Source organism: Carcharhinus amblyrhynchos, chromosome 17 (genome assembly GCF_965287045.1).
Source record: "Carcharhinus amblyrhynchos chromosome 17, sCarAmb.v2.hapA, whole genome shotgun sequence".
NCBI lineage: Eukaryota > Metazoa > Chordata > Chondrichthyes > Carcharhiniformes > Carcharhinidae > Carcharhinus > Carcharhinus amblyrhynchos.
The window spans coordinates 12,977,618-13,004,892 of NC_137340.1; the positions used below are offsets into that span (position 1 = coordinate 12,977,618).

Sequence of the window (27,275 nt, forward strand, 5' to 3'; positions counted from 1 at the left end):
AGTAAGAAGTCTCACAACACCTGGTTAAAGTCCAACCAGTAATCCCACAAGCTTTCGGAAACGGTGTTCCTTCTTTGGTGTGACACACACCTGACTAAGGAACACCGTTTTGGAAAGCTTGTGGGATTACTATCAAATAAACTGTTGGACTTTAACCTGGTGTTGTGAGACTTCTTGCTGTGTTTACCCCAGTCCAACTGGTTGGACTTTAACCTGGTGTTGTGAGACTTCTTACTTTGCAACTGTCACTCAGCACGGGAAGAGTCCTGCCCTGCTTTGGGGCGTGGAGCCCACACATGCTGAACCTCTGCTCTCACTGTCAAAGCTTCATCAGTGCGTGTCTGCTCAGGGATACGAAGCAAAGGACCGGGGCAGTGAAAATAAAAGCTACATTAATTAACAAATCTTATTTGAAATTGCCGCTCCGGAACTGGGGAGGAGAAGTTCCCTGGTTTCATTTTCGCAGTTGATCTGCCGGTTCTTAGAGCCGTTGTCATTTCTCGGGGAACATGAAGCTACAGGGACCCGCAGTGCTGGTATTGGCTTCACTGGTGAGTGGATGAGGGTGCCGGTCGCCCAGAGGCTGTCAGGGGTGGGGGCTGGCCTTAACGCAAAGACGACTCAGCAACTTGTAGAGGGAGCTGAGTCTCTGGGGCAGCGCTGTCTGATCAGCCAGAGCTGTGTGTGTAGGCACGCTCCCTGTCTGCCCCTTCCAGGGCTGCTTCCACACGGGCAGGGCAGTTACTCCAGGAGACTGACTAACTGGGGCAGAATTAAAGGCCTCGCTTAGCAGCCACTGCTTTCCGATTAACCTGTGAGGTTTTTCCTTGAATTCAAATTCAATACTGTGACGAAACTACTGTTGACTTGCGAGTGTTTTTCTTTACACTCACCCGCCCAAGACATGAATGTGGTGTGGACAGGAATATTTTACACACACTGTTTGTGTGTGGTTCGCTCAAAGCGTTCACTGGCGTTAGATATTGAGGTCACCGTGTCAGACATGTCAGACATTGAATTGAACAGGACTAATATCAGCTTTTATTGTGAGCAGTGGCAGAGGATGTGTGAAGTACCCTGAAGGGTTCTGTTTTTTTGTTGTGACTGTGCCTGCTGGTAAATGGTGTGTGACTGTGACCTTTTAAAATGGTTTTTGGGATATAAGTGTCACTTGGTAAGGCCCTTATGTATTGTTGCTCTCAAGAACGTGGTGACGAGACATCTCCTTAATGCATAGCTGTCGTCGTAAGTGGTGCTGTTTCTTGTTAGTGGTTTGATACCACTGAGTAGTGTGTTCGGGAGTAGTTAAGGATCTTGTGTTTTGGAGTTTTATGTAGGCCAGATGAGATAAGGACGATAGTTTTGCTCCCCTGAAGAATGTCACTGGACCCGATGAACAATCTGGTTGTTTCGGAGGGTTAGAGAGCACAGGAAGAGGCCTTTTGTCTTGTTGAATCCATACTAGCTCTCCTTGAAGCAATCCAGTCAAGCTCATTTCCCTGCTCGGTCCTTTTGTCCGCCCAAATTTATTCCCTACAAATGCTAATCCAGTTTCCTTTTTGAAATCATTTGCCAGGAGTCTACTGCCTCGCCTGCCCTGAATTTGGAGTGGGTGAGAAGCAGAACCTGGATGTCCATTGACCTCGGGTGGAAATTTCAGGTCTTGCTCGAGTAAGGCTGTAAAACCCCACCCATTGTTTCTGCTCCCATCACCTTCATGGACAGTGTGTTCCAGGGCAGTATTATTCACTGGACATGGTTAATGTGGACAACATTTTATTCTTAATTCATTGAATTTAACTTTTCCCAGCTGTCATGGTGGGATTTGAACTCACATCTCCAAGTTTATTAATCTGGGCCTCTGCATGACTAGTGCAGAGATACAGTGCTTTGTGGGCAGTAAAAAACTACACTTATGCAAGTGCATTAAATATCGACCACTTCCTGCACCGTGTGAAAAGGAAGTTTATTTACTTTGGAGAAATCAAAAACAAAAAAGAGAATCTATGAAAAGTACTTCTGCAGTTCATTTTTTCTTTTGTATTTTAAGAGTGTAATCGTGGCTAATAACAGATTTTTCATATTTGGATTAAAAAAACTTTCCTTTCCAAAATTCCCTTTCAGTTCTCTCATAAATGTGTTTCCCCATTTAGTGACTCATGTTGGAGCAATCAACAGCAGTGAGTACTCATCAGCATGTGATTTATAGTGACTTTTTCTAGGGTCTTTAAAAGTGAAATAGCCAAATTCACCTCTCTACTTGTCCACTAGCCTCACACATACACATCCGTGCACACATATGGTACACATTCATGTATACATGTACATGTGCTTGTATACATATGCACACATGTACATACATATACAAATGCATATATGTATACACACACAAATGTATTCATCCAAGTAGATGCCCACACGCGCACGCACACATACACGTATACAGATGCACGTACACATCATTGAATCATACAGTGCAGCAGGAAGCCATTTGGCCCATTGAATCTGCACCGACCACAATCCCACCCAACCTCTATCCCAACAGCTCCATGGATTTATCCTACTAGCTAGTCCGCCTGACACTAAGAGGCAATTTAGCATAGCCAATCAACTTAACACACACATCTTTGGACTGTGGGAGGAAACCGGAGCACCTAGAGGAAACCCATGCAGACACAGGGAGAATGTGCAGACTCCACACAAACAGTGACCCGAGGTGGGAATTGAACCCTGGCGCTGTGAGGCAGCAGTGCGAACCACCATATCACCCTAAAAATAGATTCTTAATTCCAGATATTATTTTACTGAATTCAAATTCCACCATCTGCCAAAGACTGGATTCGAACCTGGGTCCCTAGAATGCTAGCTGAGTTCCTGGATTAATAGCGGACTATTGCACATGTGCACAGGCACACATGCACACACACATATGCACACACGCACATACATAAATGTTACGCAATAATCAAGAGGGAAGACTGTTTTCTTTCCTTGCTAGTTGATAGTTGGTACTAAATGTTAGAATAATATAACAGTTTTTCATCAGCTCTGAATTTGTGGTACTGGCTGGGGTTTGAGAGCAGGTTGGAAACCCAGCCCTTGGCTAATTTCTGGCCTCTTACCTGTCATCAACGCTGGCAATTTGATGACTGGATAGGATGCTTGCTTGGCACCCAATTCATGGTGTCCAGGAGGTGAGAAATGACTCTAGCAGGGTAGTGGCAGAGGTAGCAGTTAGCCATGACAGGGCCTGTCTTGGCCTTTGCAAGGAGGGCAGGTAGTTCCACAAAGGGACAGGAGCTTAAACTGATCCGATACTGTGCAAATGGCCAAAAGTGTTCAAAATCTGGCATAAGGGACCCGGTAATTTAAAATGTTTTATTAAAATCCTTTCCCTTTGCCCCTGCTGTGAACCTGTTAGCTGTGCAGTCATATGCATCAGACTGTTCTGGTTTGTCAGAATTGTATTCATGACCTCATTGGCTTGTTAACAAGCTCCTCAAGAAACATACTGAGCTGCTAATTACAAGTGAGTGGGTTCCCTGTTCCCTCCTCCCATCAATCTCACTTTGAACATTCAACATTGTTATGGAGCTGGTGTAATCCAGTGTCACCATCTAGGGCTGCAGATTTTAAACTCCATCTACACCACCCCCACAATCCTGGCAGCAGTTGAAAATCCTGCCCCAAATCTTTCAAAATCATTTGTTAGGGAATGAATGCAATTTTTTAAAAAAGTAAACCCATTGCAATCCAGTACAGAAGGAGGCCATTTGGCCTATTGAGTCTGGACTGACAACAATCCCATCCTATCCCCATATATTTACCCTGCTAATCCCCCCGAAACTAGGGTCAATTTAGCATGGCCAATCTTACATATCTGATAGCATTGCACTACCTCAGTAATTGGACATGAAACAGGTCTTACCATAACTATTGCACACGAATGAAGAAAGATTTTTGTGTGCTCCATTTTATTCTTGGAGTTGTTGGTTTTAAATAGAATAGAATCCCTACAGTGCAGAAGGAGGCCATTTGGCCCTCGGAGCCTGCACTTGACAGCAACCCCACCCAGGTCCAATCCCCGTAACCCCCATGTATTTACTCTGCTAATCCCCGACACTAAGGGGCAATTTAGCATGACCAAGCCACCTAACCTGCACATCTTTGGACTGTGGGAGGAAACCAGAGCACTGATCCCTGTTACTGTGAGGCCGCAATGCCAACCACTGTGCTGCCCTGGCATGTTTAAGACGGTTTAATTGTGATTGTGTCATGAGTTACCCGAATCTGACTTTTTTTAAAGTTTAAATGATTTATTAGGAAAACTTTTGTAAAATCCTACCCATCACTGTTGCATCACGTAATGTTTTTGCAGGGTGTAATAATGTCCACGTCAGTGAGGAATGGTTCACTGTTGGCCAGTGAGATGGGTTCAGCACCTGGAGAATCTGTGAAGCAGCGTTCCAGAAGAGAACAAGTTTGTGGGTCTGGTCAGTACAAGCCAGAGCATTCAGAGGAGTGTTGCACCAAATGTAAGGCAGGTGAGCGAGTGTTAATTCTAAACAATTCCAATGCACTGATTTGCTGCCGCACTGTTCTACTGCGTGTCGAATCTGCGAGCTGTTTTTTCACAGAAACAGCAACATAAAGTGGTTTTGTAACAGGGGATTTTCACAGTAGCTTCATTGCAATGTTAATGTAAGCCTACTTGTGACACTAGTAAATAAACCTCACTGAAGTGCAATCGGACACCAACGTCCATTGAGACAGATACCGGATGAGTTTTTAGGAAGCTTGCTGACAAGCCTGCGATTTAGAGAGGGCGTCACAGGAGGAGGAGAAGGAGAAGCAGGAGTGAGTGGGCAGCTAGTGGCATGGCTGCCAATGAGAAGGCCAAAGGGAGGGTAGCCAACTGTGATTAAATGAATTCCTGGAGATTTCATCAGTGTTTAGCCCCCACTCCCTGCCATGAATCAACCACCACACCTATCCCTGGGGAACACTGCCATCTAGTAGGCAAAAAGACTCATCAGCCAATTGGATGATACTCAACTGTGAGCCAACAGTTTCTCCCTGTAAAAACTTTAAGGATTATCTCCACCTATCAATTTATAAATGATTTATTACAACAAAAAAAACTATTTACAGAGTGCTTTAAAGAGTCTTTACAAACTCAGCTCTTGACTACAACCATTTGAACAAGTCTCAACATGTCCCCAACTCTGCTCCTGATTGGCTAGTCAGTCACATGACACCTCCCTCAGCAACTGTTCCTTGAAGAGGCTAACAACTACTCTCTCCCACCCCCTTATTCAATATTTTATGTTTAGTAAAGGGAAATTTTCAAAGAAAATGGCAAAGAAAAGCTCTTTTAATATCCTGATTTTTTTTCCCCCCCCAGGGTTGCACAGCAATGTCCTGGAGACTGACCTTCAATTCTTGGGGAATCCTGGAGGGTTGGCATCCCCTAGGTGAAGGAAAGTGGGAGGGGTTGCTTAAAATGTTAGCGATAAAGGAAAGGAAACATGTGACATGGAAGGGGCCATACGGCTGAAGGATGGTTAAGGCCTGACAGTATTTTCACAGTAACATCATTGCAGTGTTAATGTAAGCCTACTCGTGACATTCATAGAATCATACAGTACAGAAGGAAGCCATTTGGCTCGTTGAGTCTGCACTGACCAAAATCCCACCCAAGCCCTAATCCCACGACCCCACGCACTTACCCTAGCTAGTCCCCCTGCCACTTAAGGAGAAATTCAGCACGGCCAATCCATCTAACCCACACATCTTTGGATTGTGGGGGAATCTGGGGCACCTGAAGGAAACCCACGCAGACATGGGGAGAACGTGCAAATGCCACACAGCGGTGACCTGAGCTGGGAATCAAACCTGGGTCCCTGGGGTTGTGAATCAGCAATGTTAGCCATTGTGCCACCCCAATTAATAATAATCAATACATTAAACATTAATAATTAAGCTTAAAAAAATTAAATTGACTTTAAATAAAAATATAATCATTTTATATTGAAGGATCAAGAGGCAACTTAGGCTACTGAGGTCAGGGGTGCAGGCTGAGGTGCAGCCAGCAGAGTTTAAGTGGGCTTATGTTTAGGAATCAGGAGAGCATTGGCATAGTCAGAAGTGTTTCGAAAGCACTCAGCAGTGGGGAGGTGAACAGAGTCCGCACAGAGAGAGAAAAACAGGGAGTGTTTTCATTAGATGACCTCAATTCTCATAAAGGGCCATCAACCTGAAACGTTAACTCACTTCCTTCGCGGATGCTACCCGACTTGATGAGTAGTTCCAGCATTTTCTGCATTTTTGTGGGAATGGCCAGGTGAAAAAGATACCAGAATGAGGATTTCAGCAAAAGGTGGAGTGTGGGAGCTGGGGAGTTGGCTTGAATTTTGTCGCTGCGACCAAATGGGGGCAGACGAGTAAGTGGCTCCATTTTCCTGCGGCTTGAACTATTAGGATATCTTGGAAGTGTTTGGAAATGCTGTAAGCTTTTCTCTACTTGTGGGTAGAGGTGACATTTTATTCTCATGTTTCATTTTTCTCAGTATTCTCTACATTTGCCTTTTAGGAACTCACCTGTTGGAAGATTGTAGCCAAGGAAAGGAAACGAAGTGTCATCCATGTTCAGACAATGAATTTATGGATGGTGAAAATCATTCACTTGCGTGCCATCGGTGCAAGCAATGCCAGGAGGAAAGTGGTAAATATGTTATCTTATTCAAAAAATACTTCTGCAACCTGTCCACTGTTGAGGCAATTCTTTGCAGTTCTTGCATGAAAATAAAATCATCACCTTTCCTGTGGTTCAAAGATGTCCTGGTTAGGTGGATTGTCCATGGGATATTGTCTTTTCAAATCGGCAGGGTGGCACGGTGATCAGCACTGCTGCTTCTCAGTGCCAGAGTCCTGGGTTTGATTCCCGCTTGGGTCACTGTCTGTGCGGAATCTGCATATTCTCCCACAGTCTGAAACACGTGCTGGTTAAGTGCATTGGCCATGCTAAATTCTCCCTCAGTGTCCCCGAACAGGCGCTGGAGTCTGGTTAGGGGATTTTCACAGTAATTTCATTGCAACATTAATGTAAGCTGACTCATGATTCTAATAAATAAACTTTAAACTTTAAGATGTGTAGGTTAGGGGATTGTCCATGGTAAGTTGCCCCTTAGTGTCCCAAGATGTGTATGATACGTGGATAAGCTATTGTGAATGCATGGAGTTATGGGGATTGGTCATGGGGATTGGTGGCAGGCTTGGATAAGATGCTCCTTCAGAGAGTCGGTGCGTGCTAGATGGGCCAAATGGCCGCCTTCTGCACTGTAGGGAATCTATGGTTCTAATATAAGTTTGCTAAATCCTCAGGGTAATGCCCCATCTTTGATTTGATTTGATTTATTATTGTCACACGTACTAGTGTACAGTGAAAAGTATTATTTCTTGCACGCTATACAGACAAAGCATATCATTCATAGAGAAGGAAAGGAGAGGGTGCAGAATGTAGTGTTACAGTCATGGCTAGGGTGTAGAGAAAGATCAACTTAATATATGGTAGGTCCATTCAAAAGTCTGATGGCAGCAGGGAAGAAGCTGTTCTTGAGTCGGTTGGTATGTGTTCTCAGACTTTTGTATCTTTTTCCCAACTGAGCCTGAAGTTCTGGATTCGAGTTCCACTCCACAACTTGATGGCCAAGGAAGCTGTATTCATAAGGTGGCCAAACAGATTGAGTGTCAACCTGTAACATCCTTCCAAACATGCCATTGTCATGCAGTAAGTATGGCAAAGACTCCTGGTCAGCCACACCTGAAACAGAGTGATGCCCCTCAAGCTATAATCCCTTGGTGACAGGCTAGTGGCCTGTTCCAGGAATAACCAGCTAAGGAAACAGATGAAAGGCTGCCTTAGTGCACCACAAGGTGCGGGAAGAGAATTGGGATTGGACTGCCATTTTGGTGCTGAATAATCATTCTAGCACAATCCTCTAATCACAAACGACAAAACCTGATCTTAGCAGCAGAAAGGAGCTCCTCAATCTGTGTTACATAGAACATTACAGCACAGTACAGGCTCTTTGGCCCTCAATGTTGTGCCGAGTTATGTCCGAACCCAAGATCAAGCTATCCCACTCCCTATCATTCTAGTGTGCCTATCCAATAACCACTTGAAAGTTCCTAAAGTGTCCGACTCCACTATCATGGCAGGCAGTGCATTCCTCACCCCAACCACTCTCTGAGTGAAGAATCTACCTCGGACATCCCTCCTATATCTCCCACCATGAACCTTATAGTTATGCCCCCTAGTAACTGCTACATCCACCCGAGGAAATAGCCTCTGAATGCCCACTCTATCAATCCCTCTCATCATCTTATAAACCTCTATTAAGTCGCCTCTCATCCTCCTCCGCTCCAAAGAGAAAAGCCCCAGCTCCCTCAACCTTTCCTCATAAGACCTATCCTCCAAACCAGGCAGCATCCTGGTAAATCTCCTCTGCACTCTCTCCAATGCTTCCACATCCTTCTTATAGTGAGGCAACCAGAACTGAACTCAATATTCCAAATGTGGTCTCACCAACATCCGGTATAGTTGCAGCATAACCCCATGGCTCTTAAACTCAAACCCCCTGTTAATAAACGCTAATACACTATAAGCCTTCTTCACGTCTCTATCCACTTGAGTGGCAACCTTCAGAGATCTGTGGATATGAACCCCAAGATCTCTCTGTTCCTCCACATTCCTCAGAACCCTGCCGTTGACCCTGTAATTTGCATTGAAGTTTGTCCTACCAAAATGAATCATCTCACACTTATCAGGGTTAAACTTCATCTGCCACTTTTCGGTCCAGCTCTGCATCCTATCAATGTCTCTTTGCAGCCTGCAAGAGCCCTCCACCTCATCCACTACTCCACCAATCTTGGTGTCATCAGAAAATTTACTAACCCACCCTTCAGCCCCCTCTTCCAAGTCATTGATAAAAATTACAAATAGCAGAGGACCCAGCACTGACCCCTGTGGTACACCGCTGGTAACTGGCCTCCAGTCTGAAAATTTTCCTTCCATCACCACCCTCTGTCTTCTATGATACAGCGTGTTATGTATTATTGAAAGAGGTCATCAACTACTTATAGCTTAGTTGCTGATTGAATTCCACTGGGTGTAACTACAAATTGCACAAATATACGCTTGCTAGAGTTCTACAAAGTGGTTAAAATTTGCAGGTTGTGTCATAGCAGGCCCTGAAGGACTTTGTCCTGACTTCAAGGATTTTGCAAAAACCAATTGCCGTTAGGTTTTGGTGCATTATAATAACCATTGCCCTTGGAATGGATCCCGATCTGGAGACTGAGTAAAGGCAATGATCAGTGAGGGAGGTTTACACAAGAGAGAGAAGGAGAAGCTGGGGAAGGCCATTCAACTGGAGACCACATCCTCCCATGAGTTCAGAGAGCAATTCTTTAAGCTGCAGCTGAGCAATGTGTGAGCCATCTGTGCTTCAGCAAAGATGGGCAACATTTCCCCTTCTCCTGCAATTCCAATAGTTGCCGCTGGTGTCTTCCTGGTGCTAATGAGACAGGCAGAGCTGCCAGTCAAGCAGTTCAGAGGTCAGGGGTGGTGCCACAATGAAGCGTGGGAGTCCCACTTGGCTCTCATTAGTCTTTCAGCTCCATCAATGTTTCCAGCGTGGGCATGCAGTAGTATACATCCTCGGGCAGCTTTGCATCTTTAAATATTATCACTTTGTTGCCTTGGAAGGCAATTGCGTGGAAGGCATTAGACCAGTACTTCCCAAACTTTCTCCCACTAGGACCCCATTTGGGTCACTGTGGCCCCATTGGGGTGGCGTGGTGGCATAGTGGTTAGCACAGCTGCCCCACCACGCTAGGGACCCGGGTTCAACTCTGGCCTTTGGTCACTGTCTGTGTGGAGTTTGCACGTTCTCCCGGTGTCTGTGTGGATTTCCTCTGGGTGCTCCGATTTCCTCCCACAGTCCAAAGATGCGCTCATTAGGTTGGCTCTGCTAAATTAACCTTAATGTCGGGGGATTAGCAGGGTAAATATGAGGGGTTATAGGAATAGGGCCTGGGTGAGATTGCGGTTGGTGTAGATTTGACGGGCTGAATGGCCTCCTTCTGCACTGCAGGCATTCTAGGATTCTATGATTTAGAGGTTCAAATATTTTGCTGTCACCCTCATTGGGACCTGTGAGTGTTGTGGGGGATGGAAGGGGATTGTGGAGGGAAGAGAGAGACCTGTGGGGGTGGGAGGAAGGGAAGCAAAGTGTTGACTTTTAGGGGATTTTTCAAAACGTACCTTTTTGCTGGCATTTTGGAGCAACAAACACCAGTCATCGAAACAACAATATTTAAACAAGTGAGTATTTAACGAGCCTCGTAGCTGTTCACATTTTCACTCTTGCTCTGTCTCAAGATCTGCCCAGAGATGCTCAACAAATAACCTGACAGAAGGAGAGCGGGTGAAAGTAACCCAAACTCCTCATCATCCTAAATCCTAACATCCAGTTGGAGCTCCTCAGAACGTTCTACTCAGGGTCTCATGATGCCCCCCCCCCACTGGGGACATGACTCTCCTTGGGAAGTCCCGCTTTAAGCAGTTATCAGTTCCTTTTTCTGTGGAGTTAAGGTTATTTCTGTTTGCTATCCTTTTGTCGGTACTGAGTGGTTTTAAGGCAGATTTCGAGAGAGGCTGAGAGTAAAGTTGTGCCACGGCCTTCTAACAAAGGGGCTAACTTGCCTGGCACTTCAAGATCATAGGAGAATTGCTGTGTAGCTTCACTGGTAAATTATCATAACTTTCTTGGAGGAAATTGTGAGGAGAATGTTGTCAGGCCATGGAAAATGTATCATTAAAATGAAAGGGAAACATAAAAACAAGTTACATAAAAATATTTTCTTCCTGATGTTGTTTTTGTTCAAGTAATTGTCTTCTTAAGATTCATATTGGCATTTAAAACCAAATGACTCAGTAAGATCTGGGCCGGAGTTCTGTGGCCTGGGTTCAATTCCCGGCTTGGGTCACTGTCCATGTGGAGTCTGTACGTTGTCCCTGTGTCTCTGTGGGTTTCCTCCAGGTGCTCCGATTTCCTCCCACAGTCCAAAAGACGTGCTGGTTAGGTGCATTGGCCATGCTAAATTCTCCCTCTGTGTACCCTAAAAGGTAGTAAAAAGTCTGACAACACCAGGTTTTAGTCCAACCTATTTATTTGATAATATACTCACAAGCTTTCGAGGGGACTGCCTCTTCGTCAGGTGAATGGAGAGTACCCTAAAAGGTGACAGAGTGTGGCGACTAGGTGATTTTTCACAGTAACTTCATTGCAGTGTTAATGTAAGCCCACTTGTGACACTAATAAATAAACTTTAAACTTTATCAATGAAACGTCCACGAGCAAATCCCAGTCTGGGCCCAATTCGGCCCCCACAAAAATGGTAGTTGCCTTGTTTGGGGGTGGGACCTCTGGGATTTGAGCCTTTCCCCCCCATTTTCACAACAAAGGACAGGCTCTCCGTCAGTGCAAAACTCCAGGCTTTGGAGTTTGCTGTTCTTATCTTGCTGAAACTGACAGCAACTTCAGGAATTCTGATATCTCCATTGTAATCAGAGCTTCCCATCTAACACAGTAAACATCCTGGAAGGAATTGCACCGGCTGAATGAGGTACAATTCAAATTTTTCATTGTTTACTAATTTCACAACACTGCCCTAAAAAGTTAAAATTATCTTTACGTAACGCCAGATTGTTCTACATTTCCACATATTTCTAAAAGCGTTTTCTTTACTAAAAGTTTATTTACCTATATATTGGCCTCCATCTTAATACAGTCACATTTCTGTTTTATTCTCTGGAAATTTAAATTAAAAATGAAGGATTTTAAGTGCCTTCGTTTGCTGTGTAAACACTCCAATTTGATTGGTAGGTTGCCATAGTCCCAGACGCCTGGTGGGGATTTAACCTGAGGATCACCACACCTCAGTCAAGGGGCAAGGTTGAGAAGGTATAAATAATCTCAACTGGTATGGGGAATTGAACCTGCGCTGTTGGCATCACGAACCAACCACCCAGCCAACTGCACCAACTGATCCCCATTATTTGATTGGTAGCCTCCTTGCCCACCGACATTGCTGCCGCACACCTAGCCAGCCTGTTTCATTTGGTGTCAGATTTAAACTGTCCCGGAGAAAGGGTGAAGTTCCTACCATAGAGCAATTTTCCTTCAGGTCAGTGGCTTCCCCGCTGACCATCAAACCTAGTTCAAATTTAGCCTCAAGTCTGTGCTCTCTTGCGGATGAAGACTGTATTCTGTTTATCCTCCGTCAGGTCAAGAAATGAAAACCAGATGCAATAAAACTCATAACACGGAGTGTAAGTGCCGAAAGAATTTCTTCTGCCTAATTTCTGAAAACTGCCTGAAATGTCGCCCTTGTAAAGAGTAAGTAAGAAAAAAGAGCAATTGTGATTGATGTGTCCACCAGGAAACAAAAGTATAGAATATAAGAGTAGGGGGGTTATGATGCAGTGGTATAAAACTCTCGTTTGGCCACAGCGTGCAGTTCTGGTCACCACACTATAGGAAAGAGGTGATTGTACTCAAGAGGTTGCACAGGAGATTCACCAGGTTGTTGCCTGGGCTGGAGTGTTTCAGCTATGAAGGGAGGCTAGTTAGCCTGGGGTTGTTTTCCTCAGAACAGAGATTGATGGGTGGGTGGGATGGGGGAAGGGGGGAATCTCATTGAGCTGTATAGAATTATGAGGGAGATAGGGTAGATGGGAAGAAACTGGTCAATTGCCAAGGGACATAGATTTAAGTTAAGGAGCAGGAGATTTACAGAGGATTTGGGGAACAACTTTTTTCATCCAGAGGTTGGTGGGAACTCACTGCCTTAAAAGGCGGTGGAGGTGGGAACCCTCACAACATTTAGATGAGCACTTGAAACACCATAGGTTATGGATCAGATGCTTGAAAATGGGATTAGAATAGATATATGATTAATGGTTCAGTGCAGACATGATGGGCTGAAGGGCCTCTTTCTGGGCTGTAGAACTCTATCACTACAGCTCTAGATGCAATGTCAGCTTGGTTGCATTGGGAGAACCCTTGTCTCGAGTCAGAAGAATGAAGTCCTGTTTTAGAGTATAAGCATGTAATCTGGGCTGATGTGTTAGTGCAGTGGTGAAAGATTGCTGTCCTTTAAATAACCAATTAAACTAGAGTCTCTTTCACACTTCAATCACTCCACCGTTATGGCTGTGTCTTTGGCTGTCTGGACAATTAGTTCTGCAAATTCCTTCTTAAACCTCTCTTCGTCACAGCCTCTTTTTTTTAAAGATGCTCCTTAAAACCTACCTCTTTGACCACATTTTTAATTACCCCTCCTAAGATCTCCTAAATCCTGTTTGCTAATGTGGTAATGCATTGCATTGGGACATTTAACTGTATTAAAGCTGCTACATAAATGCAAGTTATTATTGTCTGTAAAAAATTCTATGCCATTTTTCTGAAGAGGAGCAGTTTAACCTTTAATTAATGCTATCAAAATCACAAGTTATCTCATTGCTGTTTTGGGAGGGGCGGGGGGGCGGGGCTTGCTATACTGAAGTTGATTGTAATGACCTTAATTGGCAATTGCTGACAAAACGCCCAACATTTCAAAAGTCATTCATTGGCCGTTAAATGCTATGGAACATCGTCAGGACGTCAAAGGTGCTGCAAAGCTGTGTGTAAAGTGAAACAAGAGAAATACCAGCAAGAAACCATTTAATTTTCAGCCTGTGGTATTCTGTGAAATCCAGGACAGTATTGTGTACCTGAGAGTGTGAGCTGGTTTGTGCCTCACCCCTGGAATATGGTGTGCAGGTCTTTCCACACGGATATGCAGAGAATCAATTGGATAAACTGCTTAGCTTCAGAGTGTTATTTGTTCATGATGATGTTCAATGTTACTGAAACCACTTCTGTGATTAAATTGCTAGCTCTACTGATGTGGGTTAATTGATGGTGTTTTTATTTATGTAGCATCTTTCATGAGTTCAGCATGAAAGATGCTACATTTACAGCCAATTTGAAGTAATTCATTGACTACACTATGGTGGTGTGGAGAAAGTCATAGCCAATTTACATAGAGCAAGGTCTCACACATGGTAATGTAATAATGACGAGATAATCCATTTTAGTAACATATTGGCCAGCACAACAGGAGAACTTCCTTGTTAATCTTCACAATAATGCATCAAGATCATTTACATCTACCTGAGAGATTAGGGCATTGGCTCAATATCTCACCTGTTAGATGGTAGCTCAAACAATGCAGCTTTCCTTTAGTAGTGCAATGGAGTATCAGCTTTGATTCTGTGCTCAAATCCAAGAACCCACATCTTTCTGATGCAGAGGTGAGTGTGCCATTTATAAGCCTCAATTTACACAGTGTTTTTTCACAAGTTAAGTCATGGATGGACAGCACAGCGGCACAATGGTTAGCACTGCTGCCTCACAGTGCCAGGGACCTGGGTTCAGTTCTGGCTTTGTGTCACTGCCTGTGTGAAGTTTGCACATTTTCACTATGTGTGGGTTTCCTTCAGGTACTCCGGTTTCCTCCACAGGCTAAAGATGTGTAGATTAGGTGGATCAGCTATGCTAAATTGCCTCTTAGTGCCCCAAGATGTGTAAGTGAGATAGATTAGCCATGATAAATGTGTGGGGGTTAAAGGAATAGGGCCGGGTAGAGCGCTGGGTAAAATACTCTGTCAGAAAGTTAGTGCAGAGTTGCTGGGCCAAATGGGCTCTTGTACACTGTAGCGTTTCTATGAAGTCTCAGTGAAGTGACTATCTACAGTTAGTATCTCATTAACACTGCTTAGCAGCGATTTTCCAATGTCACAACCAACTATTTGATTTTAAAAACATTGAAAACATGGGTAGAAACATCTGCATTCTCAGTGCGTAAATTTTGGCAAGATACTGAGCTGACTTTCCACTATTTACCCTCACCACTTTTCAGACAGGGCAACACTGCTGCTCGGAGCTCAAACCCCACACTTGTTGGGTTTTCTGAAATTGCCTTTCTAATGGGGAACCATACTGCGGAAATGTATATCATTGAACATTCAGCTCCCTGGCATCTAATGAATTTTGACAGTTGCATCCCGTCTCGCAGAGGGTGCACAGTGTGGTTCTACGTCAACAGCCGTACAACCTGAGTGTTTAAAATGCAGCAGCAAGTGTTTCTCTGCAGCTCTGGTGCTGAGCATGTGGAGTTTTATTTGGCCTCTGATTGTGCTATCCTAACAGGGCCTTAACATTAATGCTGAACTAGCTGGGAGCCTCACCCTTATCGGGAAATCACAGGTTTGTGGGTGGTGATCTTCCCATCAAATGCAGCCAACTGGTCTTGCTTTTGTTTCGCGGTTAGTGGGGGTGCAGGAGGCACTCCCATCCAAACTACTTAAACCCAGTGAAGCACGACACTGTGTCACGCTGGAAATCGGAAACATGTTGAAAGATTCAGCATGTCATTCAGCAGCTGGGAAAGGAAGGAAAATGCCTTGACATTTCAGACCTGACCAGCTGAGTGTTGCCAGTAATGTTTGTTCCTGTTTTCTAGAATCAGCTGTTTCCCTTTTTGTTTCCTGCCTAAGGTGTGACGTGACGACTCAGCGGATTGTACAACCCTGCACAGAAAACAATGATACAGTCTGCGCGGAGAAAGGTCTGTCTCTCTCTCTCTCATTCTTTCTGTTGTACTGATCATACAAAACAAAATTTTAAAATGTGGCAGCCACCAAACAGGTGACAATCTGCTTAAAGCAATATTACTGCTTTATAATTACTGACTAATTTAAATAAGTGATAAAATTAATTTTGCGCCAACTAATGTGTTCCTATAGTTGCGTTTAGCTCAGTTGGCTGGACGGCTGGTTACTGATGCAAAGTGACGCCAACAGTGTGGGTTCAATTCCCGTAATGGCTGAGATTATGGCAACTTTACCTTTATCATTGCTAATTGGCACCATTTCAATACTGGCTTTCTTCATAAACATAAATGATGCTGAGGAATTGCGATTTAAAAGTTACTGTCGCGTTTAGTTGCACAGCATTTTAAAAGCGCTTCCTCCTCGTTTCATAGTGAGCTGACTCCTTATTTGAGGTGGCATATCCCAGTCACTGATCTTCTATTTCAGGCAGACAGCTATTCCTCCTGATACGAGCCTAGCTGTGAGCATGGCTTAGTTTCTCAATTGCTGGCTTTTCACAGGGCTAAACCCATATTCTGTGTCTCTCAAAATCCCTGCATGTGTGTGTCCAGTATTGGAGACTGGACAGTTACCCAGGGATGGAAACCCTTTCCTCCAGTTTATGCTTCTTCTTTATTTAACTTGGATGCATGTGGCCCATTGCAGCTATTGGCGGTGCTAAGGCTGACATCACTGGAGTCAAAGCAGCTCAGTGCTTGAATCTGGGATCCCTGTAAGGTGAATAAGAGTCAGTGGTCACTTGGACCAGTTTCCTTCACTTGAAGGGGTCAGGGAGGTATTTTTCCAGAGGTTTTTGTTTCCCTTCTTCCCCAAGCTTGCCTTTCCAAAGTGACCACATGGCTCCTGCTGGGTAAAACATTGGGTACATTTTCCAGTCCTGCTGGCCATGGGAATCGCTGCGAATAGGATGGAAAATTTGCTGGACCATTTAAAGGTTTTTGACCTCAGACAGAAATACCTGGTTGCAGGGCAGCTGCAACTGGAAAATCCCGCCCAAAGGTGGGGATTTTCCAGCTCCGCCGTGGCGGCATCTGCTGTGAGAGCTGTGGCAGGTGAGCCAAATGTCCACTGACTTTCAGCAAGACTGGAAAATGCTGGTGGTGCGTGGTGCTGGAAAATCCCAGCCACTATAAGCGCATTACCTAATTAGTGTAATAATTAGTATCTCTGACTATCGCACAGGACACCAGGGTTTAATTCAACTCAGTGGTTAGCACTGTGCCTCTGTCAAAGCTGACTTGCAGTGCCAAGGATCCGGGTTCAAATCCGTCCTTGGGTGACGGTCTGTGTGGAGTTTGCACATTCTCCCCGAGTCTGCATGGGATTCCTCTGGGTGCTCCGGTTGCCTCCCATAGTCCAAAGATGTGCAAGTTACGTGGATTGGTCATGTTAAATTTCCCCTTCGTTCCAAAGATTAGGGGGATTTGCAGGGTAAATTCGTGGGGTTAGCAAAATAGAGCCTGGGTAAGAAGCTCTGTTGGTGAAGACTTGATGGGCCAAATGGCCTCCTTCTGCACTGTAGGGATTCTATGATTCAAAACTACGAGGATCGGGCAGGATGGAATTGTCAGTATTTTCTTGTCTGTGTTTCTGGTCCAAGTGACTCACCCACTCATTGGACAGTTTGCAAAGGTTGCCAGCCTGCTGCATTGTGTTGTGTAGACACAAGGCCCTAAAATACTTGCAGCCATTTCCATAACATGGAGAAGAGAGAGAATTTTGGGAATATGTTACTGATCTCACTGTGGATTGACTACATCTGTGTTTCAAGATGGCGGCTTTTAAGTTTAAAGTTTATTTATTAGTGTCACAAGTAGGCTTACATTAACACTGCAATGAAATTACTGTGAAAATCCCTAGTTGCCACACTCCAACACCTATTTAGGTACACTGAGGGAGTATTTAGCATGGCCAATGCACCAAACGTTGAACAGCTTTTGGACTGTGGGAGGAAACCAGGCCACCCAGAGGAAACCCACGCAGACACGGGGAGGACATGCAAGCTCCACCTGGACTGTGACCAAAGCTGGAAATCAAACTCAAGTCCCTGGCGCTGTGAGGCAGATGAGCTAACCACTATGCCACCCTGCTTCGTGAGCTATATATGGCATGATTTCTATGGATCGCATGTAAAAAAAATACTTTCCACTGTATCTTGGTATATGTGATAATAATAAATCCAATCAAAATCACATTTATGGACACCACAAGGTTTAGAGAGAAGGTGACAACAATATGACTGCAGTGACTTACCTGTAATTGTGGCTCAACACAAACTGGAGGAACAGGATCTCATCTTCTGGTTTGGCACGTTGCAGCCTTCCGGTCTCAACATCGAATTCGACAACTTCAAATGATTATCTCTACCCTACTTTGACCCCTTTGTTTTCATTCCATTTAATTTTTAATTGTTCTCTTTTTATTTCTTTATTGTCTTTCTTTGTTTTTCTTTTTTCCCCACTCTTTTCCCCCCTATTTTATCCCCCCTTTCCTTACCTTTTCTCCCCCTTTGCTTTCCCTTTTCCGCCTATTTCTCAATTTTACCTCCCACTTCTCTCCCCCCACATCTTCATCTTTCACCGTTTACCCTCTGATTTCAGCTTCTCTGCCATTTGGCCATTTGCACCTTCTAGTCCCTCAATGGACTGCCATTAGCAGCCTTTCCCCTTGTTTCTGTGGCAATGGCTCATCTTTCATTCCCTTACCCTACAGTATAAATATCTCCCACTTTCTAAGCCTTTTAGCTTTAACAAAGGGTCATCTAGACTCCAAATGTCAGCCCTTTTCTCTCCTTACAAATGCTGCCAGGCCTGCTGAGATTTTCCAGCATGTTCTCTTTTGGTAGCTGTAATTGTGTTGTTCATAAGGGGACAGGTTCTCCTTACTGCTGTACTCTTAGGACAAGGTCACGGTGGTGATAATCACCAGTGTCACTCTAACCGAGTATTTGCTGTCGTTCTTGAATCCTCCTCATTATTTATATTTTTCTGTTTTGCAGATGTCCAATCATCGAATACTGGTGTGGTGGTTGGTGTGGTGGTTGGTGTGGTGATTGGTCTGATTGCAGTTGTAACTGTTCTGTACTTCAAAAGACATCTCCTCCCATGTGAGTCAAAAAAAGCTTGGTCTGTTTAACTCTTGTTAAAAATAGCAACTTAATCTTATCCATTTTAATATTGATCAACAATACTGATTACAAAGAAAATTACTGAAATGCGTTTTATGTCCAGGCATTTGGAATAAGGGAAAAAACTTGTTCCTTTTGAACTGTCTGTTAGGGATGGAGGACCCCATTACTAATGTGCTTGTTTTGAAAACAGACCTTTGTTAAACGTTTTTCTTGTGATCTCAACAAAACATAGCCTGAATTTTATGGTCAGCATTGAAGAAATGATGCTTGCCTTACTGATAGGTGCCCAGAGAATTTATGCGGGAGTCTTAGGATAGTTGTCCTTTAACATGCTATCTATTCCAGGGTGGCAGACACATGATAGGAGGCGGAGGTCAGTATTGTGTTTGAGTGGGGAAAGACACAGCTAGGATTTTCACCCCATCGGACTGAAGAATCTCACTGAGACATTCCAGAGCCTAAACCAGGGAGTAAACAGCAGAAAAATGTGTTCTTCATGTACACAAAGCTAAATAAAGACTGGCAAATGCAGTTCAGATTAAGGGAGAGAGAGAAAAGACACAGACTGAAGAAAACACCCTTTTTAAAAGTGTAATGGCATTAGTTCTAATTTTACCACCCATTACTAATGTGGGTGGGTGCAGCAAATTCACAAGGTTGGCAATCTTTTCGGTGCCAGAATGCAAAGACAGACCCTATAGATGCTATTTCTGTCCAGGATGTCTACAATGAACTATGCACATGCTTATTCCAAAACTTGCTGTCTTATTTACCCAATGATAGTGGTGAGCATTGCTAGCTATTGTGATGTGTGCCTGCGTGCCAGTGTAATGTAAAGGTGCCCAGCAGAGAAAGGTTAACCTAAGCCTGAAGAATGGCACTGCTTACAGTATGATGTATAGAGTCACATGGTAAGGGAGTCTTAGAGGACAGTCTAGAGGCAACACTCTTAAGCAGACAGCCAGGGTGGAGCAGCAACATGCATGATCATATCCTGGACTGGTAAATAGTTAAAGGCTACCAATAAAGGATTCATGTTTAAAAATAGAAGTCTCAAGGTCTCCTCAATGAGCACTTCCACGACAATAGCCTTGACATTATGATTCCTCAGCCGACATTACAGAAACAGGTTATCTAGTTGATATCACATTTCTATTTATAGGAATCTGTTGTCTACAAGTGAGTTGCTGCACTATGAGAGTGGTTGCAGTTTGAAAGTACTTTGCTGACTGTAAAGTTCTTAAGAATACGCTAAGGTTGCAAAAAGCTCCATGTGAGTACTAGTCTGTCTTTCCTTTCACATGTCAACTAGGATGCTACTGTAAAACCAATTCAGCAAGTACCCATTCATTGTTAATCGAATCTTTGTGTAAATGCACAGTCAAGAAATCCTCAAATTGTATATGCTACATTGTTGGCATGGTAGGGCGTAGTAAATCCTTAGTATGTTAATGAGCAAATAGCTGGCAGCAATTTCTTGCCCACTTAGTTCATATTTTCAGAGAGGAAGAGGTTAGTTTTTTTCACAAGGACAGTGAGAGGCTGAATAAACTAGGCTTGTACTCGTTAGAGTTTAGAAGAATGAGGGGAGATCTCATTGAGACATATAAGATGATGAATGGGATGGATAGGATAGAGGTGGAGAGGCTCTTCCCGCTCAGAAAGGACAGTAGGACTAGAGGGCACAGCCTCAAGATAAGGGGGGAGCAGTTTAGAACGGAGTTGAGGAGGAACTTCTTCACTCAAAGGGTGGTGAATCTCTGGAATTCTCTGCCCGTTGAAGTGGTGGAGGCTGCCTCGCTAAATATATTTAAGACACAGGTGGATAGGTTTTTGATAGGCAAGGGGATTAAGGGTTGTGGGGAGAAGGCGGGAACGTGGAACTGAGCCACGACAGATCAGCCATGATCTTATTGAATAGGCTCGAAGGGCTAGATGGCCTACTCCTGCTCCTATTTCTTATGTTCTTATGATCAGTTACCGAGATGCAACTCAAACATGACTGGGTTGATTCTCTCTAAGGTACTATAGCAGGAGTAACTGGAGTAAAGTTGTTGCTGGCAAAAGCAGCAAGAATTCCTCTATTCTTATGGAATTCACCTTCTGAATTGCAACTTGAAACTTATAATCTCTTTAACAATATTTCAAGCTGTTTCTTGAAAAGTAATTTAAGCAATGGTAATTAGCCTTAATGTTGTTACCTTTTAGCCATCAATAATCCTATAACTAATTTCAACTTGGCAAAGAGTCTACACATCTGACACTGGTAAAATATTGTTTTTGTAATTTCAGGCAATAAGTCAGGAGATTTTCAGATTGTGGTAAATACTAATTTCATTATTTTATAAATATAGATAATTTAAAATAATGTAATTCTTTGATGCATGAAACACCAGATGTGATTGTATTTTGAAATTCTATTTCATAGAATCCCTACAGTACAGATGGAGGCCACTTGGCCCATCAAGTCTGCATTGACTCTCTGAAAGATCATTTTACTCCGGCCCACTCTCCCCACCCTATCCCCATAATTCCACACATTTACCATGGCTAATCCACTTCACTTGCACATCTTTGGACATTAAGGGGCAATTTAGCATGACCAATCCACCAAACCCGCACATCTTTGGACTGTGGGAGGAAACCGGAGCACCCAGAGGAAACCCACGCAGACGCGGAGAGAACGTGCAAACTCCACACAGTCACCCAAGGCTGGAATTCAACTGGGCCCCTGGCGCTGTGACAAAGCAGTGCTAACCACTGTGCCACCGCTAAATTCAGTTTATTTGATAAGAGTATCCTTAGAAAATAAAGAAAAATTTAAGATAAAAAATGGGAGTTTGAAACCTTCAACATTTGAAAGTCACTGGCAGGCTTGAGTGTAAGTTCATAGAATCCTTACAGTGCAGAAGGAGGTCATTCGGCCCATCGAGTCTGCACTGACACTCTGCCAGAGCATCCTACCCAGGCCTTGTCCCCCGACTTATCTCTGTAACCCCATTAAGATCTGGAGTCGCATCGGCCAGACCGGGTAATACCCAAATGGGTATTTATGTCAATCAACATCATTAGGCTTTTAATTCAAGATTTTTATTAAACTCAAATTTCGCTATCTTCTGTGGTGGGATTCGAACCCTGGTTCCCCAGAGCATTAGTCTGGTTCTCTGGGTTACTAGTCCAGTGACAATATCACAATGTCACCACCTCCTGCTGGTCTATGATCCATTTGCAGGTCTTTTCCACAGTAAAGTTACATCACTCGCAATTTTATTTGCTAACAATAAATGTTTTGAACCATGTCTAACACTTGGGGCATTTCAAAGTCATTTCCTTTGACTCAGCATATTGAGTCTGATGGTTGTGACTTCAAGCTCCATTGCAGAGACTGGAACACAAAACCCAGGCTGATGCTGTGGTAAATCTGTTAATGCTGTGATATCTGTTCATCTACTTCTGACATGTTTCTAATTTGATTTGTTTCTTATCTACAGCCACAGAAGCCAGCAGATGGTAATTATTTACTGATTGAAATTACTGTTGCTGAACTGTCGTAATACGAGTATATTTTTGATCTACTGACACATAAGTTGCACGCGTGTAGAGTAAACTCAGAATCTAGTTGTGATCTTATCAGCTGTTTACAGGCACTGTGAGGCAACAGTGTTAACCAATGTGTCACTGCGTCACTGCTAAACTCAGTTTATTTGATGAGAGCATCTAGCAATAAATAAGATAAAAACAAAAGGGAAGTTGTTTCCATTGCAGCAAGGAGGGAGAACTTAACGCTCAGCCGAATCTCCGTTCGCTATAATGGGACCAGAAAATCCCGCCGGAGAGAATGGCTGGAAAATTCTGCCCGTTGCGTCTCAAGACTTTCTATAGATATAAAGTCTATTTATTAGTGTCGAATAAATAGTGACTATTTATTCGTGTCACAAGTAAGCTCACATTAACACTGCAATGAAGTTACTGTGAAAATCCTCTACTTGCCACACTTTTGTGCCTGCTCGAGTATACTGAAGAAGAATTTAGCATGGCTAATGCACCTAACCAGCACATCTTTCAGCCTGTGGGAGGAAACCAGAACACCTGGAGGAAACCCATGCAGACATGGGAAGAATGTGCAGATTCCGCATGGACAGTGACCTAACCTGGGAGTTGAACCTGGGGCCCCAGTGCTGTGAGGCAGCAGCGCTAACCACTGTGCCACTGAGCTGCCCATGTAGCTCCAGCTTGTGGATGTCCCATTATGTCGGAGGATCACCTTGTCTTTTATCTATTGCTCTCTACTTAGGCTTACACTTAATCTTGTTGTAAATGTAGATGTCATAACATAAATCAGTACTCTGCATTGTCTCTTGCCAATTGCAGTATGCCATGTATACTGCAATCGGTGAGATTGCATTGTACATGCCATCACGTAAACCAGCCTCCCATCCATTGACTCTGTCTACACCACCTGCTGCCTTGGCAAAGCAGCCAGCATAATTAAGGACCCCATGCACCCTGGACATTCTCTTTTCCACCTTCTTCCTTCAGAAAAGATACAAAAGTCTGAGGTCATGTACCAACCGACTCAAGAACAGCTTCTTCCCTGCTCCTTCAGACTTTTGAATGGACTTACCTTGCATTAAATTGATCTTTCTCTACACCCAACTATGACTGTAACAATACATCCTACACTCTCTTGTTTCCTTCTCTATGAACGATATGCTTTGTCTGTATAGCGTGCAAGAAACAATACTTTTCACTATATATTAATATATGTGACAATAAATCAAATCAAATGCAATTTTCTAAAGTCCATTAGACACCAATATTCCTATTCTGCTGTCTGCACCTATGCAATATTGTGGTTCACTTGAATGCAACTGACAACATAAAATAGCTTCTTTTCCTAGTTTTACACCTTATCTCTATGTAGGAAACCAGCATTGACTAATTCTAATCCCGTAGAGAGGTACAGATTGGAATGCGCTCATATCAATGTTTACACTCCTGGGACGGAATTTTATATCCTCACTCATCCTGAAACCGTAAAGTCACGCCTGAGTCAATGGATCTTCCCATGCTCTGGCCTTCACTCACCCCAATTTTTGTGGCGGGCAGGCCAGTGTAATTCTGGGCCCGTGGTGAGTTGAGGCATTTGTTCCCATAGAGATAGCTGCTGAATGCTTGTGAAGAGTGGGTTGGATATTATGTTTAAAGTAGGGGGAGTATTCTCACCCAGTGGAGTTGCATCTAATTCAAAAGTAAAGTTTCAGTTGCTTTTGGGGAGCAATTGGAGTGGCACAGTGGTTAGTCCTGCTGAATCACAGCGTCAGAGTCCCGGGTTCAATTCTGGCCTTGGGTCACTGTCTGTGTGGCATTTGCACATTCTCCCCGTGCCTGCATGGGTTTCCTCCGGGTGCTCCGGTTTCCTCCCACAGTCCCAATGATGTCCAGGTTAGATGGATTGGCCATGCTAAATTGGCCCTTAGTGTCCTAAGTAGGTTAGGTGGATTAGTTGGGTAAATATGTGGGATTACAGTCATAGCATCTGCTTGGGATGTTCTGTCAGTGCAGACTTGATTGACCGAATAGCCTGCTTCTGCAGGATTCCGTGATTCAATTCTATGAATATGCATTGGACATTGGTAATCTGAAAATCAATAAAAAATCCATTGATGGCCGGTATTGGCTATTGACATTTGATCTTGGATCACAGTTTAGTGCTTCTGCACTCTCCATTACTTTGCTTTTGGCAAGTACAGGGCGGCACGATGGCATAGTGGTTAGCACTCCTGCCTCTTAGTGTCAGGGACCCAGATTCAATTCCCAGCTTGGGTCACTGTCTATGCAGAGTCTGCACATTCTCCCCGTGTCTACATGGGTCTCCTCTGGGTGCTCCAGTTTCCTCCTACAGACTGAAAGATGTGCTGGTTAGGTGCTTTGGCCATGCTAAATTGTCCCTTAGTGTACCTGAACAGGCGTTGGAGTGTGGCAACTAGGGAATTTTCACAGTAACTTCATTGCAGTGTTAATGTAAGCTTAGTTGTGACAGTAATGAATAAACTTTAAAACTAATGGAGTTAAGGTAAAATATTTTCCTGACGGTGTTGGGGAGGTGCTGCAAGGTTGAAATGAACTCCTCTGTCTGTTTCAATAATTTTATGTTGGTAAATAACTAAATCTGTGATAGTACCTACAGTTATCAGCTGAAATTGTCTTTCATCCATTCACAAAAGTTGTGAGTAATCAGTTTAGTCCACATGTTAGAGTCCTAATTTTAACTTGGAGAGGCATTTTTGTATAGTTTCAGGTATTGATTAAGATGTCACGCAAGTGATCTTGCAAACAAAGTTATATTTTGCAACTGACCGGCTTTTATTTCCATTTCAGCCAACAAGCAGTTGCAGGAGGTAAGCAATTGTTTGTCATTGCACAATAAATAGAAGCTCTGCTCAAAATCACCTCTTAGCAATTAGTCAGAACCACAAAGATTTCTTGCCTGATTGCAGGTGTGAGCAAGAGGTAGCTCTGTGGTTGGCACTTTCGCCTCACAATGTCAGAGACCCGGGTTCAATTCCGGCTCAGGTCACTGTCTGTGTGGAATTTGCATGTTCTCCCTGTGTCTGTGTGGGTTTCCTCTGGGTGTCCCGATTTCTTCCCACAGTCCAAAGATGTGCAGGTTAGGTTAATTGGCCATGCTATATTGACTCTTAATGTCAGCGGGGTTGGCAGGGTAAATACGTGGGGTTACGGGGATAGGGCCTGGGCGGGTTTGTTGTCGGTGCAGGCTCGTTGGGCATCCTTCTGCATTGCAGGGATTCTGTGATCCTTAAAAACAATCCAACAATACGGAATTGAATTGATAATGCACTGTCGAATGGTTCGCCACTGCCTTTCCCAGGGCAATTGCAGATGTGCAATAAATGTAGCCTTCCCAGTGATACCCACATGCAGAGGGTTAATGAATAAACTACCAGTGTCACTGACCTCATTAGCAATTGGCAAATCTTCCCTGTGCAAAATCATAATTGTGTATTCCTGGTGGGGAGCACTGCTCGCATGGAACACTGATCAAGAAATTCACAGGCCTGGGGCTTTCATATCCTCTCCATGTAAATGAAAGGCTGAAATGTCAGAGGCAGCAGACCCTCAATATCACATCCGGTATTGCTCACTCGGGGGGAGGGCTTAATCAGGTAAGGCAGTCCTCTTATGCAGGTAATCAGTAATTGTGCGATGAATATTGTCACAGAAAAGTTATGATAGACCAGTATTCAAAATTAGCAAAAACACAAGATACTTCACTGACAAATGTTAAATGATATTTTGGCTGTTTGGGACTTTCCTCTTATTTTCCCCTACATTAGGAGGGGTAACTGGTGCAGAGGTAACAGTCTCTGAATTCTTGTCTTGCTTTTGAAAACCTCACGAATGGTTAGAAATTCCCTTCACACTCCAATACACTGATTGCAACATTTTTAAACACTTGGTTACACTCTGTACAATGAACTTTATGTATCTGGGACCAGTTTGAGGGCTGAATTGAATCTTGGAACTCGAGTGTCCTGACAACCGTCATTTCAAGTTTCACCACTGCACCTCGATCCCCGTTTTGGTTTTATACCGTGTGATAACTCGTATTCTAATTATTTTACTCTTTATTTTTGCAGGTACCAGGTACTGTACACCGTCAAAAACAACAAGTGCACTTTCTCATGGCTCCGTTTTGGGTCCAGCTTAGGCTATATCCTTTTCAGTAAATAGTCGCCTGGAGACAGGCAGGCTTGCAAGGGATTATTGCAATGAAAATGAATTAATGTCATTCAGTTGTGTACTGATATTAACAGCTAGTATATGATAAAGGAATGATATAGCAACTTGTCTTTTACCTTCAGCAAGTTTATTCTACACACAGCTCAGCAGCAATATAGGCTGGATTTCTCTGACCTCACTTGCGGCTGGGATTCTTCGCTGATGTGAATGGAGATTGGGCTGAGCGCCGAATTTTCCGTTCTTGCCGGCAGAGGTGGCGGGGTGCAAACGTAAACCAAATGTTTCCCCTTGTGGGGCAAGAGGTCACAAGTATAGGTTGAGAGGAGGAGGAACTACTTCTCGCAGAAGGTGGTGAATCTGTGGAACTTGCTGCCCTGTAGCATGGTGGAGTCCGTATCATGAAATGGTTTCAAGAAAGAGCTTTTGATTTTAAAAAATGGGTTAAAGGGATATGGGGAGCAGGTAGAGAGAAGGGAGGTGGATTTGAGATCAGGAAGAGATCAGCCATGATCTTATTGTAAGAGCAGGCTCGAAGGAATGAATTACCTACTTCTCCTAATGCCTATGCATTGGAGGATTCTGGCCATAAACTCCACG

General features: G+C 43.7%; 1 protein-coding gene across 1 annotated transcript; it reads left to right on the forward strand.

Moving 5' to 3' along the window:
• Window positions 1-345: 345 nt before the first annotated feature.
• On the forward strand, window positions 346-27,275 carry LOC145354330 (tumor necrosis factor receptor superfamily member 6-like). The gene is made up of 10 exons (XM_080205501.1): window positions 346-551; window positions 4,379-4,544; window positions 6,593-6,724; window positions 12,353-12,464; window positions 15,668-15,738; window positions 18,783-18,890; window positions 21,207-21,235; window positions 22,406-22,424; window positions 25,296-25,315; window positions 26,576-27,275. The coding sequence occupies exons 1-10, from the start codon at window positions 510-512 to the stop codon at window positions 26,663-26,665; spliced, it is 789 nt and encodes a 262-aa protein (XP_080061627.1). The 5' UTR covers window positions 346-509; the 3' UTR covers window positions 26,666-27,275.